The 14,979-nt window shown below is 42.6% G+C and overlaps 2 protein-coding genes across 2 annotated transcripts; both read left to right on the plus strand.

Annotated features, from left to right (window-relative positions):
* minpp1a (multiple inositol-polyphosphate phosphatase 1a) lies at positions 1-4,761 on the plus strand. Its single transcript, XM_079168459.1, has 5 exons — positions 1-629; positions 708-902; positions 2,459-2,556; positions 3,080-3,210; positions 4,039-4,761. The coding sequence occupies exons 1-5, from the start codon at positions 41-43 to the stop codon at positions 4,415-4,417; spliced, it is 1,392 nt and encodes a 463-aa protein (XP_079024585.1). The 5' UTR covers positions 1-40; the 3' UTR covers positions 4,418-4,761.
* Positions 4,762-5,768: 1,007 nt separating this feature from the next.
* On the plus strand, positions 5,769-14,979 carry LOC306703336 (bifunctional 3'-phosphoadenosine 5'-phosphosulfate synthase 2-like). The gene is made up of 12 exons (XM_079169275.1): positions 5,769-5,900; positions 8,015-8,129; positions 8,286-8,521; positions 8,614-8,752; positions 8,896-9,014; positions 9,828-9,941; positions 10,471-10,582; positions 11,167-11,372; positions 11,658-11,793; positions 13,010-13,278; positions 13,404-13,633; positions 14,064-14,979. Exons 1-12 carry the CDS (start codon positions 5,874-5,876, stop codon positions 14,203-14,205), a joined length of 1,845 nt encoding a protein of 614 aa, XP_079025401.1. The 5' UTR covers positions 5,769-5,873; the 3' UTR covers positions 14,206-14,979.

Here is a 14,979-nt window from a genome sequence, read left to right on the forward strand (position 1 = left end):
GGGTGCACCCGGCCATACAAACAAGCTGCTCGTCTGCACCATGCCGATCGCATTTTGGAAAATCACTTGTCTTCATTTGACCATCATAACCGGCTTTTGCTGCTGTTTTCGCAACAATGCGCATCCCGAGGATAATCCAAACATACCAGCGATCGCAAAATACTTCAGCACGAAAGGGAGGTACGAGGAAGTGAACCCGTATCTCATAGAGGACATACTCGCCGTAAACAGGTCCATCCTGCAGCCTCCGTCCGCGCAATGTCGCGAAATTCACCTGACCGCCATCATAAGACACGGCACGAGGTACCCGACGAGCAAAAACGTCAAGAAGATGCAGAAGCTCTACGACATCGTCCTACACAACGCCTCGGGTGAGGAGAGCTGGCTGCGGGAAATCCAGACCCTGTGGACGATGTGGTACACGGAGGACATGGACGGCCGCCTCGTCCAGAAAGGTGTGAACGACCACAAGCATCTGGCCGTCAGGCTGTCAAAGCTGTTCCCCTCACTGATTTCAGAGGAGAAGCTCAGAGGTGGATTCATCAAGTTCATAACCAGCTCAAAGCACAGGTGTGTCAACAGCACACTGTCCTTCAAGGCGGGACTGACAGAGCTGTGGGCTATTACAGGTAAAACCACCTCAAATATATGATGATCTACAACTTAAATACATTCTCAATATGACCTGTCACCTTCTCTCTACCCAGATAAGGAGTTTGACCATGCAGTGAACGATGCTCTCATGAGGTTTTTTGACCAGTGCACCAGGTTTGTGCAGGAAGTTGATAAAAACCCCTCAGCTCTGTCAGAGGTGGACGAGTTCAGGCAGGGACCAGAGATGAGGAGGGTCACGGAGAAGATCGCAGACCGGCTCAGGGTCCCCTACAATGACATCACAGACGGTCAGTGCTGGAGGAAGTACTCAGATACTTTATTTCATAATAATTGATTTATAACTACATTATAAAAAAAAACATTCCTTTACAAGTAAAAGCCCTACATTTAGAAAAGTAACTACAGTTAAAGTACATAAGTATGTTCCACCAAGTGTATGTACTTAAAGTATCCAAAGTAAAAGGTGGTCTGTATGTCAACTAGTTTGTGGTAATTTGATGAAACATCTTTATTTAGGAAGGTGCACCATGTGAGCACAAGACAAAGTAAAATAATAACGACGTTAGAACTTGATTGAGACACAGGGCCACAATATTAAACTAAATGCAGTTTCCCAAACAAATGTACAAGTCATCAAATTAACAAATAAACACAGTGAAGCTTGGACTCCTGGTGGCCTCAGAGCAGTTGCCTGCTTTGCCTAGTTAGTAATCCAGCTATGATGCCATGTTAATTCTAATATATTTTGTTGGACGTGTGAATGTGTGAATAGCATCGACTGTTTAAGATTCACTGTAATTGATTGATCTTCAAAGTAACTACAGCTGTCAAATATATGAAGTAGTGGACTAGAAGTGGGAAGTAGCATACAATGCAAATACCTATGAAAAGTATATGTATAACAAACCTTTACTCGAGTACATAGCATCAAGTAAATATACTACTTAGTTATATTCCACCATTGGGAATGGTCAGATTTGTGACTATCTTTTCTAATACTTTGCTATCGAGAGCGCTGTGTGCTCCGATTCATTTGCCATTATTTTAGGTCCAACGTTTCTTAAGAATATGGATCCCAGGTCTGTTACTTGCAGGTAACCAAAAGAAAAGAGCTACTCCTGATTGGCAATAGTTGTTTCTGAAGGTATTTGTCCTATTTCCCACTGTAAATATGTGTTTTTATTTTGCACTCCTGCATTATCCTAATAGTTTCTTAAGAGATTTTCTGGGGAAAAACTGTAATTTAGTACTGACTATGTAGGGGTAATAGAGACTAAGATCTTGAGTATTTATGATTATACACAGTTGCTGAGTATTTTCCTTCAAAATTGTCCCATTTCAACCCATTAATTATTCATTTATTATCAAAAACTTTATTTTCTATAAGTAAAAAAAAAAACAGTAGCCTTGCCTGTCAGCATAGTTCACATTTTTTGAATGTACATCTGGTCTGCTGTGCAATGACAAAAAAAAAAACGATCAAAGTGATAAAAAATAATTAATTGAAAGTGTCGCAATTGAAGACGGTCTCCTTTTTCCCAATCATTACCTTCTCAAATGCGAATGGGAGACAGTGTGCTGGACATCCCATTCATATTTCACAGAGGGTAGGTGTACAGTAGATGGAGCTGTTTTCTAATTTGAAAGTAGACTGTATTGACAACAAGAAAGTCAATATTGACTCTTCATTTGTGGCTTTGAAGAAGTGCCACAGGCCTCAAAGACGTGCTCCGGATAAATCAGGTCACGCCCCGGTGCTTCTGATTGTGTGCTGTAATGATTGCCTAGCCCGTCTGATTTCACTACTTATCTACATTATATTATTGCATCCCTTCTCCTGCAGATATGGCCGAAGCTGCATTTTATTTGTGTGCTTATGAGTTTGCCATCAAGACTGTGAACTCCCCATGGTGTCGGCTGTTTGATGAAGTCGACGCACAGGTAAGGCCCTGTTTGTGGATCATTGAGTGTGCCAACCATGCAGCTCAGATTCCTTCGTGAAAGTTAGAGATGATGTGCTTGTTCAACTTAAGTTACTCTTTTGTCCTTTATCCCAATGGATTAGACTGTGTGAAGTTTATTAATTTACAGGCCCTCTAGTCATGTTAGACGTAGCACCAGTCTTAAACCCTCCAGTCATGCGGGAAACAATGTTATGAAATATCTTTAATGCTTTATCTATTTCTTTGAACCCAGATTTAAAAGCCTTCTACAAATTAACTAGACATCCTATTGTAACATCTGTTGCATTACTTCTTCCTATTTAATCCGTCCGTCTGTAAAGGAAGGAAACATTTGGAAGGGCAAGTTATATTAAGACGACTGCGTTACCTAGTAGGTAATGGTTTCTCTGCTGTGTTCATTCATTGAGAAACCTTGGCAGTATTCATGTCACAAAGACAGATCCCTGTGTTTCTTAGCCTTCCCTAAAACGCCCTCATCTTTGTACTATCTGGCTCAACAGGTGGTGGAGTATGCAAACGACCTTAAGCAATTCTGGAAAAGAGCTTACGGTCACGATATCAACCGCAAGTCGAGCTGCATTCTCTTCCACGACGCGTTTAGTCGACTCGACAAAGCAGCCGACGAGAACAAGTGAGCTATCCTTGTCCTTCAAGTTGTAAGATTGTAGGATGCTGTTACTCTGTAATTGTGTTATCGTTAAACAAATCCAATGAAAAAGACAAAAGAAACAATCCATCTCTCAATTCTCACCCTGCCTTTAGCTCTCGGCCCCAAGACCATTCATCGCTACTAAAGGCGTTTGATGGGGTTTATTTTCAACTGTAAATTAATACCAATGTTTTTGCTCTGGTGCTCTGGTCTTTATGAACGACTGCTCTAGTGAGTATTAACAGTAATAGGACGGTGTATACGAGACTGACTCAACATAAACTATAGTACCCATGTTCATTGTAATGAAGGATGATGTCAGCCTGTGCTGGCTCCGTTATGTATTTTTCATACATTTTGTACAGCAATGGAAGTCTATGGTATAAGCTATATCAAGGATTGGATACACAGACAATGCTTGTTCATGGGATTTGTTGAAATAAATAAAAATATAGAACATCACAAGCCATATCCTTTAAATCACTGCATGGTAAGACACTCTGTAATAGAGAAAGACGCAGCATGTGCTAAGTCCACTAACATAAAAAGAATCAACATTTTTGTAGCTTTATTTTGTAAGTAATGTATCTGTCTCTGTTTCTAGCTTCTCTAATGTCAAGGTGAATTTACTGTCACTGTAAAAAGCAACACTATTATTTATTGTGGAATGTGGAGGAGTCTCAGAGATGTTCCTATACAGTTTTTTTCCTTACCGACACAGATTTCTCGTCAACATCTCTTTAATTACACCTTTTACAGAGCTTATTGTGTGTTAGACCTGAAACTGATGTTGTATATCTTGTACGTCAGGTCAGGGCAACAGGTGACTGAAGCTGTGACGGTCCAGGTCGGCCATGCAGAGACCCTCCTGCCCTTGCTTACCCTCCTGGGCTTCTTCAAGGACAGCGAGGCCCTGACTTCCACCAACTTCGCCACACAGGCCCAGCGCATCTTCCGCACCAGCCACATGTTGCCCTATGCTGCTAACTTAGTCCTGGTGCTATACGACTGCGGAGGAGGCGACCTGAGACTGCAACCGCTGCTCAACGAGAAGCCCGTGACCTTCCCCGGTTTGATTAACCAGCAGGCCTCCATGCCGCGCTATCAAGACGTCAAAGATCACTACAGGGAGCTGCTCCAAGGCTGTGACTTTGAGACTGAGTGTCAGCTGTTCAAGAGTCCAGCTTAGGTCCAAGCACACAGGGTAGAACCTGGAAAAGAGGCCTTGCAGTGGCTTTATTGTGTTTTATTTGTCTTCCGGCTGAGAAAAGGCAGATTTGGTGTCTCTGAAACTGATCCCAGCATAGTAGTTTCATTTCAAGTTCACGTGTACTATTGCAGTATTACTTCAAATATATTGCTTATTGTTTGCAATGTTTCATTCCAGGAATTAAAGAATATATTTTTGCAGTGTACACATTTGCTTCGAGATTGTGTGGTCAGTATGTATGACGAGATAATCGGTGCTGTTGAAAGAACAAGGTTTTAAAGATTGTCCAAGATCAATTTATTTACTTATTATCAGTTTATTACTCCTGTCTAGATGGATTCAAATGAAACCCTTTTGTTAATAAATTCCAGAGAGACGATGTTAATGTGGCATAAAGGTCTAGGTGGTTATTTGGGATGTACAAAGTCCTTCAAGTGTACAAAAATACCAGTGATGGAAAAAAAATACTACTCACATCTTTATAGAAGTAGAAGTAGCAATGCCACAGAGGAGAATAGTTACATTACACCACAGGTAAAAGTCCTGCATTCAAAACTTAAAAAAAAAGTATTGTACGTCTTTATATCCCATCAGGTGGAGGTGAATTCATAAAGATTCATCACCATGTATAGTTTTGCTCACATGTTACATTAATAATATGACTCCGCAAAGTATCTATAAGTAATTAAAACTGTCAAAATAAATGTAGTGGAGTGAAAAGTACATTTGCCTCCAAACTGTAGTGGCGTAGAAGTATGCAAGTTACGTTAACACGGTATAATACTCAAGCAAAGTACAGGAAACGTTACCTCTAAACAAAGCACAGAACCATATTCCCTCACGTAACATTGGTTAACTATTACGATATAATTTCGTGTGAACGTTGTCTCTTCGGCTGAATGACATTACTGGACCTAATCGTATATGTCATGTTGCTCCCGTTAGAGTATCAGTTAACCGCAGAGATTTGTTTTTTGTAACCGGAGCTGAGTGCGACTCAGTAGCTGAAACAATACAAGCAACGCCTAAACTTACTCGCCGCTTGGAGAGATAGTGTTTGTGTCATTTCACATGACAGCGTATCTGATAATGTAAGAGAGTAGCGTTAATGTATCCGACCCGAATAACCCAACCTCTGTGCCACTTCTGCCGGGTTTGATGCTCGGCCCCGTCATGTCGTTTTGCTCGAGTATTGGTCGGAACACAGCACATTATGCAGATTTTTTTCTGTCGGCGGAGGAGGAGGAGGGCTAGAGGCTGGGCCAGCGGAATGCTACGTGTCTTGGACGTCCCTTTTAAACCCCCCTCATCTTCTTCGATTACCAAGTTTCTGGAGGTTTTACGAACTCGTCTCCCTCATCCAGGCCTCTGCGAGCGTGAAAGAGGTCCCGAGACCCGGTGTTCAGCAGCCCGTAGGCGGTGTTCCAACAGCGAAATGTCCGGGGTGAAAAAGCTTCGTACGGTGAGTAGATGGAGACAACGGTGAGACAAGAAACAACTGAAATGCAATCTGTCATCAGATCAGCCCTGAAGTGTTAGTCCAAAAAAGTGTGTGTGTGTGTGTGTCAGCCGCCAGCGCCCGAGATGTAAAACTCCCCTTATAACTATTTAACGCTGTGTGTCTTATTTATAGGCTAATAAACACTCTGTTCTCCTTGAGACACACAGTGAAAAGTAGTCTCATTAGTTGGCTTTTTTCCTTCAAAGGTAACCCTTTTTGGTGCCTCCCTCTTCACTGTAACTGCGGCTGCTGCCAGGTGTGATGGTCACAGACTGGCCTCGGCTGCTGAATAATAGGCCGGTTGTTGTAGTCGCGTATCCACGTCAATTTGGCCCATTCATAATGTAGCGAGGCTGGAGAAAGAGGCCACTGTGAGACGCCGGTCCGATGCTGCACAGGAATGCTGCTAACTCGGGAGAACATGAGTGGAGGAGAGTGAGAATGAGAGCCACGAGAAAGACTTAACTGTTGGCTCAAAAACATCCATTCACAAACCTGTTTTGTGTCTTTGTCTAGTATTAGAGCGTTTGCCCCGTGCACGAGCTGCATGTTGTAGATTCACACCCCTCACTTTGTGCACAGTTACAGACAAGACGAGTCTGATTTCACCGGAAAATCTCAGAGCTGAATATGAAGCCCGAGTCACTTTTAAACTGCAGATGAAAGTTATTATTATTAGTGTGTAAATGGGATATCTTTGGGTTTTAGACTGTTTATTGGACAGAACATACTAACACACAACACATACAAGACACACCATTTAGTTATTAATTGAGAAGATGACAGCTTTAATGTACCCAAAGTGCTGTTGTTCCTTTGACAAAAGGCCCTTACTATTTTCCCATTGTTGTGCATATAGCCTTCAGACCACTTTATTATCAAAGTCTATCTTTTGTAATTTCCTGACAAAGAGAGTGGCTGCACTGGGAGCCAGAGGAATGGAGTTACATAAGGTGTGTCTTACACAGGAATGCAGTTGAAAGTCCTTTATAATAGGACAGTTAAATTATATACGCCTTTATGAAGCCATCATCTGAACGGAGGGAAGCTGTCAAAGTATGATCCTGTTCGTCAAAGACTGTGAGTGTGTATGCACAAACTGTAGCCTTGTCAGCATCCTTTGATTATGAGATAATGCTCATTATTAGAGCATGTTAATCACTTTTTTTACTTCTTACTAGCTGTAAGTAGGAACAGCGTGTTACTTTGAAATGCTGTGCCAAGCATATATAAGGCCACTTATTGACACATTATGACAGCATTAAATGTTCACATCCTTCCACAGTATTGAGTGTCACACTTTTGTAACCAAGCTGCACATTTTAGAAACCTTTCAACGTATTATTAGTCATATTTGGAGTGATTTCTATTTTCTTTTTTTTTATTACTAGCAATTCCTAGAATGGTTATCATTATACATCCTCTCCACGAGGAAGACAACCATAGAATATAACTTTATATAGCAATCTTCACCACTTCCTCGATTGAAACACACCTTCGTGTGTGATGTGTCACGTTTATCGAGTTTGTGTGTGAAAGACGACTCTTTAAACGCAGATTGTCACACTCAGACTGAAACTCTCTCTGAGTCTGGGGGATGGAGCCTGCAAAAAGTGAAGCCATGGGATGGATGCAGGGACGAGGGGAAAGTGGGTGCAGAGGGCGAACGTGTGGGCACGAGCACTGCCACATCATCGCTGGGCTGCACACACACTGGACACATTGTCCAGTCAGTCCTTTCCCCCCTCTCCTTCCATGCCTCCCTCATCTACCCCTCCCCTCTAGAAGTCAATACAGCCCCATTTATCCACAGCCTGCTCCTCATAGTCACTTTCAGCAGGACAAGTAAACCCAGTCATGCTTTGCTAAACTGAGGGCGGATCGCAAATTTAATTTGGAATTGCCACGTCGCGCTGGTTTGCGTGTCTTGTTCAGCGTCAAAAGGTGTCAGGCGAGGTGAGATGGTTCATTGCAACCAGTCCTGTCCCATTGGCCGAGTTTCCACATCATAATATGTAACTTCCTCTGAACCGCTTTCGCTTGCCTCCGTCTGAGCATGCGTTCTTCTGTTTCAGGACCTCAACAGGTCGACCAACGTGGTGTATCAGGCCCACCATGTCAGCCGCAGCAAGAGAGGGCAGGTCGTGGGGAGCAGGGGAGGCTTCAGGGGCTGCACCATATGGCTGACCGGTAAATTTCTACAGTCGTATGGGATCTCCATCTAAAGGTCACGAGGCGGCTCATTCCTCTGTCACATAGGAACCGACGGGGTTAAGCTGACCTGGACCGGACTCAAAATGTAGTGTCGTCATGCCGATATATCTCTTGTCACATGTTTCCATCTAGGTTTGTCAGGTGCCGGAAAGACTACCATCAGTTTTGCCCTGGAAGAGTTTCTCGTGTCCCACGCCATTCCCTGCTACTCACTGGACGGAGACAACATTCGCCACGGCATGAACAAGAATCTGGGCTTCTCGGCCGTAGACCGCGAGGAGAACATCCGCCGGATTGCTGAGGTGGCCAAACTGTTTGCCGATGCCGGGCTGGTGTGCGTCACCAGTTTCATCTCACCTTACGGCAAGGTCAGAAAACACGAGCAAAGTCAAAGTCCACACAAATAGCTGAAAAAGTGTGGAATACATAAATAAAATGTGTGTACTGAATTCTTCCGCAGGATCGTGACGAGGCGAGGAAGATCCACGCGAGTGCCGGGCTGCCGTTTTTCGAGGTGTTTATCCACGCTTCTCTCGAGGTGTGTGAGAGCAGGGATGTAAAAGGACTTTACAAGAAGGCTCGCGCCGGAGAGATCAAAGGTCAGTGGGACAGTGCAAAACGTCTATGTCAATGTTTGATACGCTAGCTCTCTATGAGTGATACAAGTAAACCCTCTAAACGTATTAAAGTAAAACATGGAATATGAATGCTGATGGCGGGCTTTTTTTTAATCTGTTGCCAGGTTTCACTGGGATCGACTCAGAATACGAGCGTCCCGAGGCGCCAGATCTTGTGCTGAAGACTGGAGAGCTCTCGGTGAACGAGTGCCTCCACCAGGTGTTGGAGATGCTCAGGGAGAAGGTGGGTGTACCATAACAACGTGTACTATACATGTTGCTTCTCACACAGGCTTTCGTCGGTGTCAGTCACTTCACATTTCTGTTATGATGGGCACTATATTTTCCTGCGTAGAAGACAAATGTTAAAGCTCACAGAGCACCTTGTAAGTAAATATCAGACGGTAAGTCCGTCACCGACGCGACATCCCTATTTAAACAAGCAGATTTAGTCTCAAAGCAGGTTCCGTATTGGCACGGATGGACTGTATTAGCTCGCTTCCCTTAACCAAACATTTGTTTGAAAGGCAATTACAATAGAGTGGTGCCGGGATGACGTTGGCCATTTGGGAAGTTATCATCACACTGGTTTATAACCAGTTTTGGCATCTAACCAAAAACCCATTGATTTTGAAACGAGGGAACCCAAAGTGCATTTACAAACAAAACTGTAACATAAAGACAAAACACACACAAGCATTCTTCAAGCAAAAATGCTAAACGTCTCCTGATTCCATCTTCTCAAATGCTGGAAATTGCTGCTTTTCTTTGTCATATATGATAGTAGATTACATATCTTTGGGGTTTGAACTGTTGGTTGGACAAAACAAGCAATCTGAAGAAGACACTGTGGGTTGGAAATGATGGGAAAGGTTGTGACAGTCGCTTTATAAAGGTTTTTTACCATTTTACACACCAAACGATTAACTGATAAGTCGGGGAAATGAATCATCGGATTCACCGATAACGAAAAAAATAACCGTTAGTTGCAGACCTACAATACCAACCGCATCCAACTATATGATATTAATATTCCCCCTTTTCTCCTTGTATATAGAACATTGTACCAGGCGAGATCATGGAGGAGGTGAATGAACTCTTTGTGACGGAGAACAAGCTGAATCTCGCCGTGGCTGACGCAAACACGCTTCCCACGATCAGCATCACCAAGGTAACTATCGTTCCAGCTTCTTTTTGATCACAAAGCAAATGGACAAGGGGGTCAATGCCGCACCATGGCGGAGAGCTGCTCATGATGAGCCCATAAACATTCCCCACTGTTTAGAGCCTGTGCACTAATGGTCTGCTCCAACTTCCCTGGGTACGAATACAAGTGAACTGTCTTTCTAATTGTATCTTCTACTAAATGGGCTTAGTCGATGGTTATTTCACTCTTTATTTGTGTATTTAAAATAGTAACACCTCCATCTTTAGTCTGTTACTCATCCATATTTCTCAAACCATCTTGTCACGAGGAATATGAGTATGATCATAAATGTGTCAGCAGCAATGTGTCATTCAATGACGCCATACGCCGGATGTTAACTCTTAACTATCCAGTGTTCTTACTTCCATAATGAATTGATTCTTTCATGTACAGACTTGTCGATTTAGCGCATCAACGTTTACAGTGCAGTTGAGTCCATGCGTTACAATGTCTGTCGTGCTGTTGATGATGAGACATGATTCCTCGTCCACAGTTGGATCTACAGTGGGTGCAGGTCCTGTCAGAAGGCTGGGCGAGCCCTCTGAAGGGCTTCATGAGGGAGAGAGAGTTCCTGCAGGTCTTACACTTTGGCAACCTGCTGGATGGTACGAGCCCGCTGCACATATGAACTGTTCTTATAACGTGCCAGGACATTGTGTCTCCACCACATTGCCCTGAAGGCACGCACAAGCAGAGTAACCTCTCCAACTGAGGACATAAGTGACAATTAAGTTTGAGTGTGCATGTTATTTTTGAAATTGCTGTGCAATTATTGACAGCAAATGTGTGTGAGTGACTGAAGGTATGAATGATTGGAGTTAAAATATAATATCAGTATTGTACAACAGAAAATGATACAGCCTATGTCCAAACAGAGCAACTCAGTCCCACCTATCCAAACACTTTATACTATTTTCCACAATTTAATTTTAATTTTAGCCAGCTACTTGAAGTGTTCAATCATTACTTTTTGCTCCTCTTCCAACACGTTTCAGGCTTTTCAGACGAGTTAGGTTAAGAAGTACGCCTGGTGGGGAATAACTGCTTTAAGTGCTCATCCCCAAACATAGATTGTAACTTACGGGTTGTCTTGAGCGTGCAGTGATTTGTATTTCTGTAAAATAACATTTCTGGAGTAATATTTTCTTTGGTCCACTGGTTGAGATCACTGCATCCTCTTCTGTCCCAGGCGGGGCCATCAACATGTCCGTTCCCATCGTCCTGCCCGTCAGCACCGAGGCCAAGCGGGAGATGGACGGCTGTGCGGCTGTCGCTCTGGAGTACCAGGGTTCACGTGTGGCTATTCTCAGGAACCCAGAGTTCTACCAACATCGCAAGGAGGAACGCTGTGCCAGACAGTGGGGCACCACTTGTCCACAGCACCCTTACATTAAGGTGACAAGGCATTCATCAAATATCTTCAACGCGTACAGTTGCAATTTCAATGTCTTGTCGCATGATTGCACAGCAAAGAGTAACGTCCTTTGGTACACACATCTCTGTTAACCTTCACTGTGTCAATATTGAACTTTGGGATTTTGCGGCAAACAAAACATCAATCAAGCCCCGGAACAATATGACATAATTAACCCCTAAAGTTAATAATTTGCTTGAATAACAATACTGCAGATACATATTTAAGTCCTCAAATATACTTATCTGTCTATCACCTTTGTCCAGATGGTTATGGAGGGCGGTGATTGGCTGGTAGGTGGTGACCTAGAGGTGCTGGAGCGAATCAAATGGAACGATGGACTTGACCAGTACCGCCTTACTCCACAGGAGCTCAAGCAGAAGTTCAAAGACATGAAAGCAGGTTAGAGAATCTAAATTACTCGATCGCAAAACTACCGTCACAATCAGGGAACACACAATGCCATACAATGTGTTTAGCTTATGATCAAAAAATACCCTTCGCAGCTGGTTAAAAAAAAATGAATAGACATTACCATGAAAGCAATGTATTTAGCAGTGCACCATTTGTCTTTCAGACGAAGTTGACAAAGGACCTGATGAAAAAATAAAATGGTAAATTTAAAGCTGCATGGTGATGTTTGTGCCCTGTGTTCAGTGATCAATGTAGACATTCAGTATCTTTCTAAAAAAGTACGAAATGTGATCACCTGTTTTTACTCTCACTCGCTCACTTTGACGTGAATGCTGTGTTCAGGGTCGTTTATTTATCTGCAACACAATACAGTTTGTATTTTGTTAATTTCTTTGTTCTTTGCTGCTCTTACTGGTACAGGCATGTTGTGATGTGCACTTAACAGATTAGGTTTACAAAATGTTTGTTTTCTTTTTGTTAACAAACCCCATGAAAAGACCAAAGCCAGAAATCCATTAGTCCATCTCTCAGTACTTTCTTTGTGCCTCTCAGACTCAAGTCTGTTTCTTCCTGCTGACGAACCTTTTGAAAACTTAAAAAAAAGGTTAAATGCTTTCCTAAAATAGACTGCGGTTCTGACAAAGCATTACTCAAACAGAGGGATGCAGTGCATTTGTTTTGGATTATTCTCTGCAGCAGATTTATTATGTTAGTGAGTATTTAGGACGGTATATTTGGGACCGACACAAAATAAACAACACTGCGCATGTTCGTGTTAATGATGCCAGCCGGTGCAACATTGATGAGTTTTTAACTGCTTCTGACAACAACGGAGCTCTGTGGCTTAGAGGAAAAAACTATATTAGGTTTAGCAATGCTACACAGAAAATACTTGATAGTGAGATCACTCCATTGTTGATTTTGGGCTTTTTGTGGGGTTTGTTGACAATAAGAAAAATAAGGATGAATTAAATAGAATTTTTCTACGAAAATGTATGAAACAAAGAGATTAGTGGACGCTATTTTGAGCATGTTTACTGTGCCAGCTACTAAAATGCACACTATTCTTCACATATTTTGGACTGCACAGACATGAAAGCTCAACACCTCCATTGTGTTGTGCTGCTGCTATTACACTGTGACGCCGCTGCTGCTATTGTCACGTGAACTTTATTTTGTGCTCCTCCATGTTGTCCATCCTTAGATGCCGTGTTTGCCTTCCAGCTGCGTAACCCGGTCCACAATGGTCACGCCCTGCTGATGCAGGACACCAAGCGGCGTCTGCTGGAGCGAGGCTACAGGAATCCGGTCCTCCTGCTGCACCCGCTCGGCGGCTGGACCAAAGACGACGATGTGCCTCTGGACTGGCGGATGAAGCAGCATGCTGCAGTCCTGGAAGAGGGCGTCCTGGACCCGGCGAGCACCATCGTTGCCATCTTCCCCTCTCCTATGATGTACGCTGGACCCACAGAGGTGAGGGGGAGTGGTGGCTTATTGTTTAGTCAGCGGTTTCTATCAGTCCATCTTCCTACTGTTTAACCATTTACCCTTAATATGTGTGTGTGAATAAATATCAACATATATGTCTTCCTCGTCAGGTTCAGTGGCACTGTAGAGCCAGAATGATCGCCGGAGCAAACTTCTACATTGTTGGCCGGGACCCTGCAGGCATGCCTCACCCGGTGACTAAGCGGGACCTGTATGAACCCACCCATGGAAGCAAGGTCCTCACCATGGCCCCGGGCCTCACCTCTGTGGAGATCATCCCCTTCAGGGTCGCTGCCTACAACAAGACTAAGAAGGCCATGGACTTTTATGACACAGAGCAGTGAGTGAAGAGATTTGTTTCTTATATGTCCTGTTGTCTACTACATATTATTTGTTTTTCCTAATTGTTTTTTAATGTAAAACTGGAAAAACTGTAAAACTGCGAACTGGTTAAAAAAAAAAATGTCAGACTTGCTGTGATAAATCTGATGAAGCATTTGTAGGCCCACATCTTTCAAGCCAAAACATGATTTTTATGGAAATGTGAACCGTCTGTGACCCAGCCGCTTATCTTGTTTGCACTGCAAGAACATTGTCGTGTTGATCTTTAGACAACTCCTGCTTGATTCTGACTTTGCTGTTGTAGATTTACATCCACTTTTCTGTGCAGGTGTAATTATGGCCTCGTCATGTGATTTGTAAATATTATAACCACATTTCTAATAGCCTGTCCTGTCCTTCCCTTCCCTTCCCTTCCCTCACTCTCTCAGACATGCTGACTTTGAGTTTATCTCTGGAACCAAGATGAGGAACATGGCTCGGGGTGCAGAAAACCCTCCAGATGGTTTCATGGCCCCCAAGGCCTGGAAGGTTTTGGTCGAGTACTACACCTCTCTGCAGAAGGACAAGTAATCAACAGAGCGCTTAGCTCACCAAGGAAAACCATCGTTTCCCAAAGGAGGGTAGAAATTCCCTCATCCGTACAGGAGTATTTAGATAGATTTTTGTTTTATCTTATCCAAAAATACTTATTTAGATTGCTATAAATAATCAGTCTCTTCACCATGAATAAATCACTTTTCTTAAGCAGTTAAAGCATTACATTTATACATCCCTGTAAAATATATAAAGCCATTATAAATGCATATTATTTTAAAGGTAGATTGAGATCATTATTCTTTTTTAATTTAGGAGCACAACCGAAGACTGGGAAATCATTTGTGATATTTACATGTAATAGCTGAGGGATGCATGGCAAAAGAAAATTCACTTTTTATAAAATGTTATGGCGATTCTATCACTGTCTGTTAAATTATGTATGAGCTGAATGAAGGTCGCTTGCCGTTGTATCACTACCTACAGTGCACTTTTTTGCCTATGGATGTTCATTAACTCATCCTGTTAATTTTTCATATTTTTATGAAATGCAACATAGGTTTTTTAATAATGTGAAAGTGCCTTTCTCTCAAATGTTAACTTTATAAAACAGAAATTGTTTAAATTTCTTGCTGGCATTTGCCCTGAAGTGTCTATGTGATTTGTGTGATTTCATAAAGTGCAATTATGTAATAAAGACCTGCAGTTTTAGGGTGACAAATGCAGTAATAAAGAAGTTATTATGAATCACATCGAAACAAGAAGCCTTCTGATGTAATGGATTACATTTCTTCTCTTTTCCCTGATACC

The sequence above is a fragment of the Pholis gunnellus genome (assembly GCF_910591455.1).
Source record: "Pholis gunnellus genome assembly, chromosome: 11".
NCBI lineage: Eukaryota > Metazoa > Chordata > Actinopteri > Perciformes > Pholidae > Pholis > Pholis gunnellus.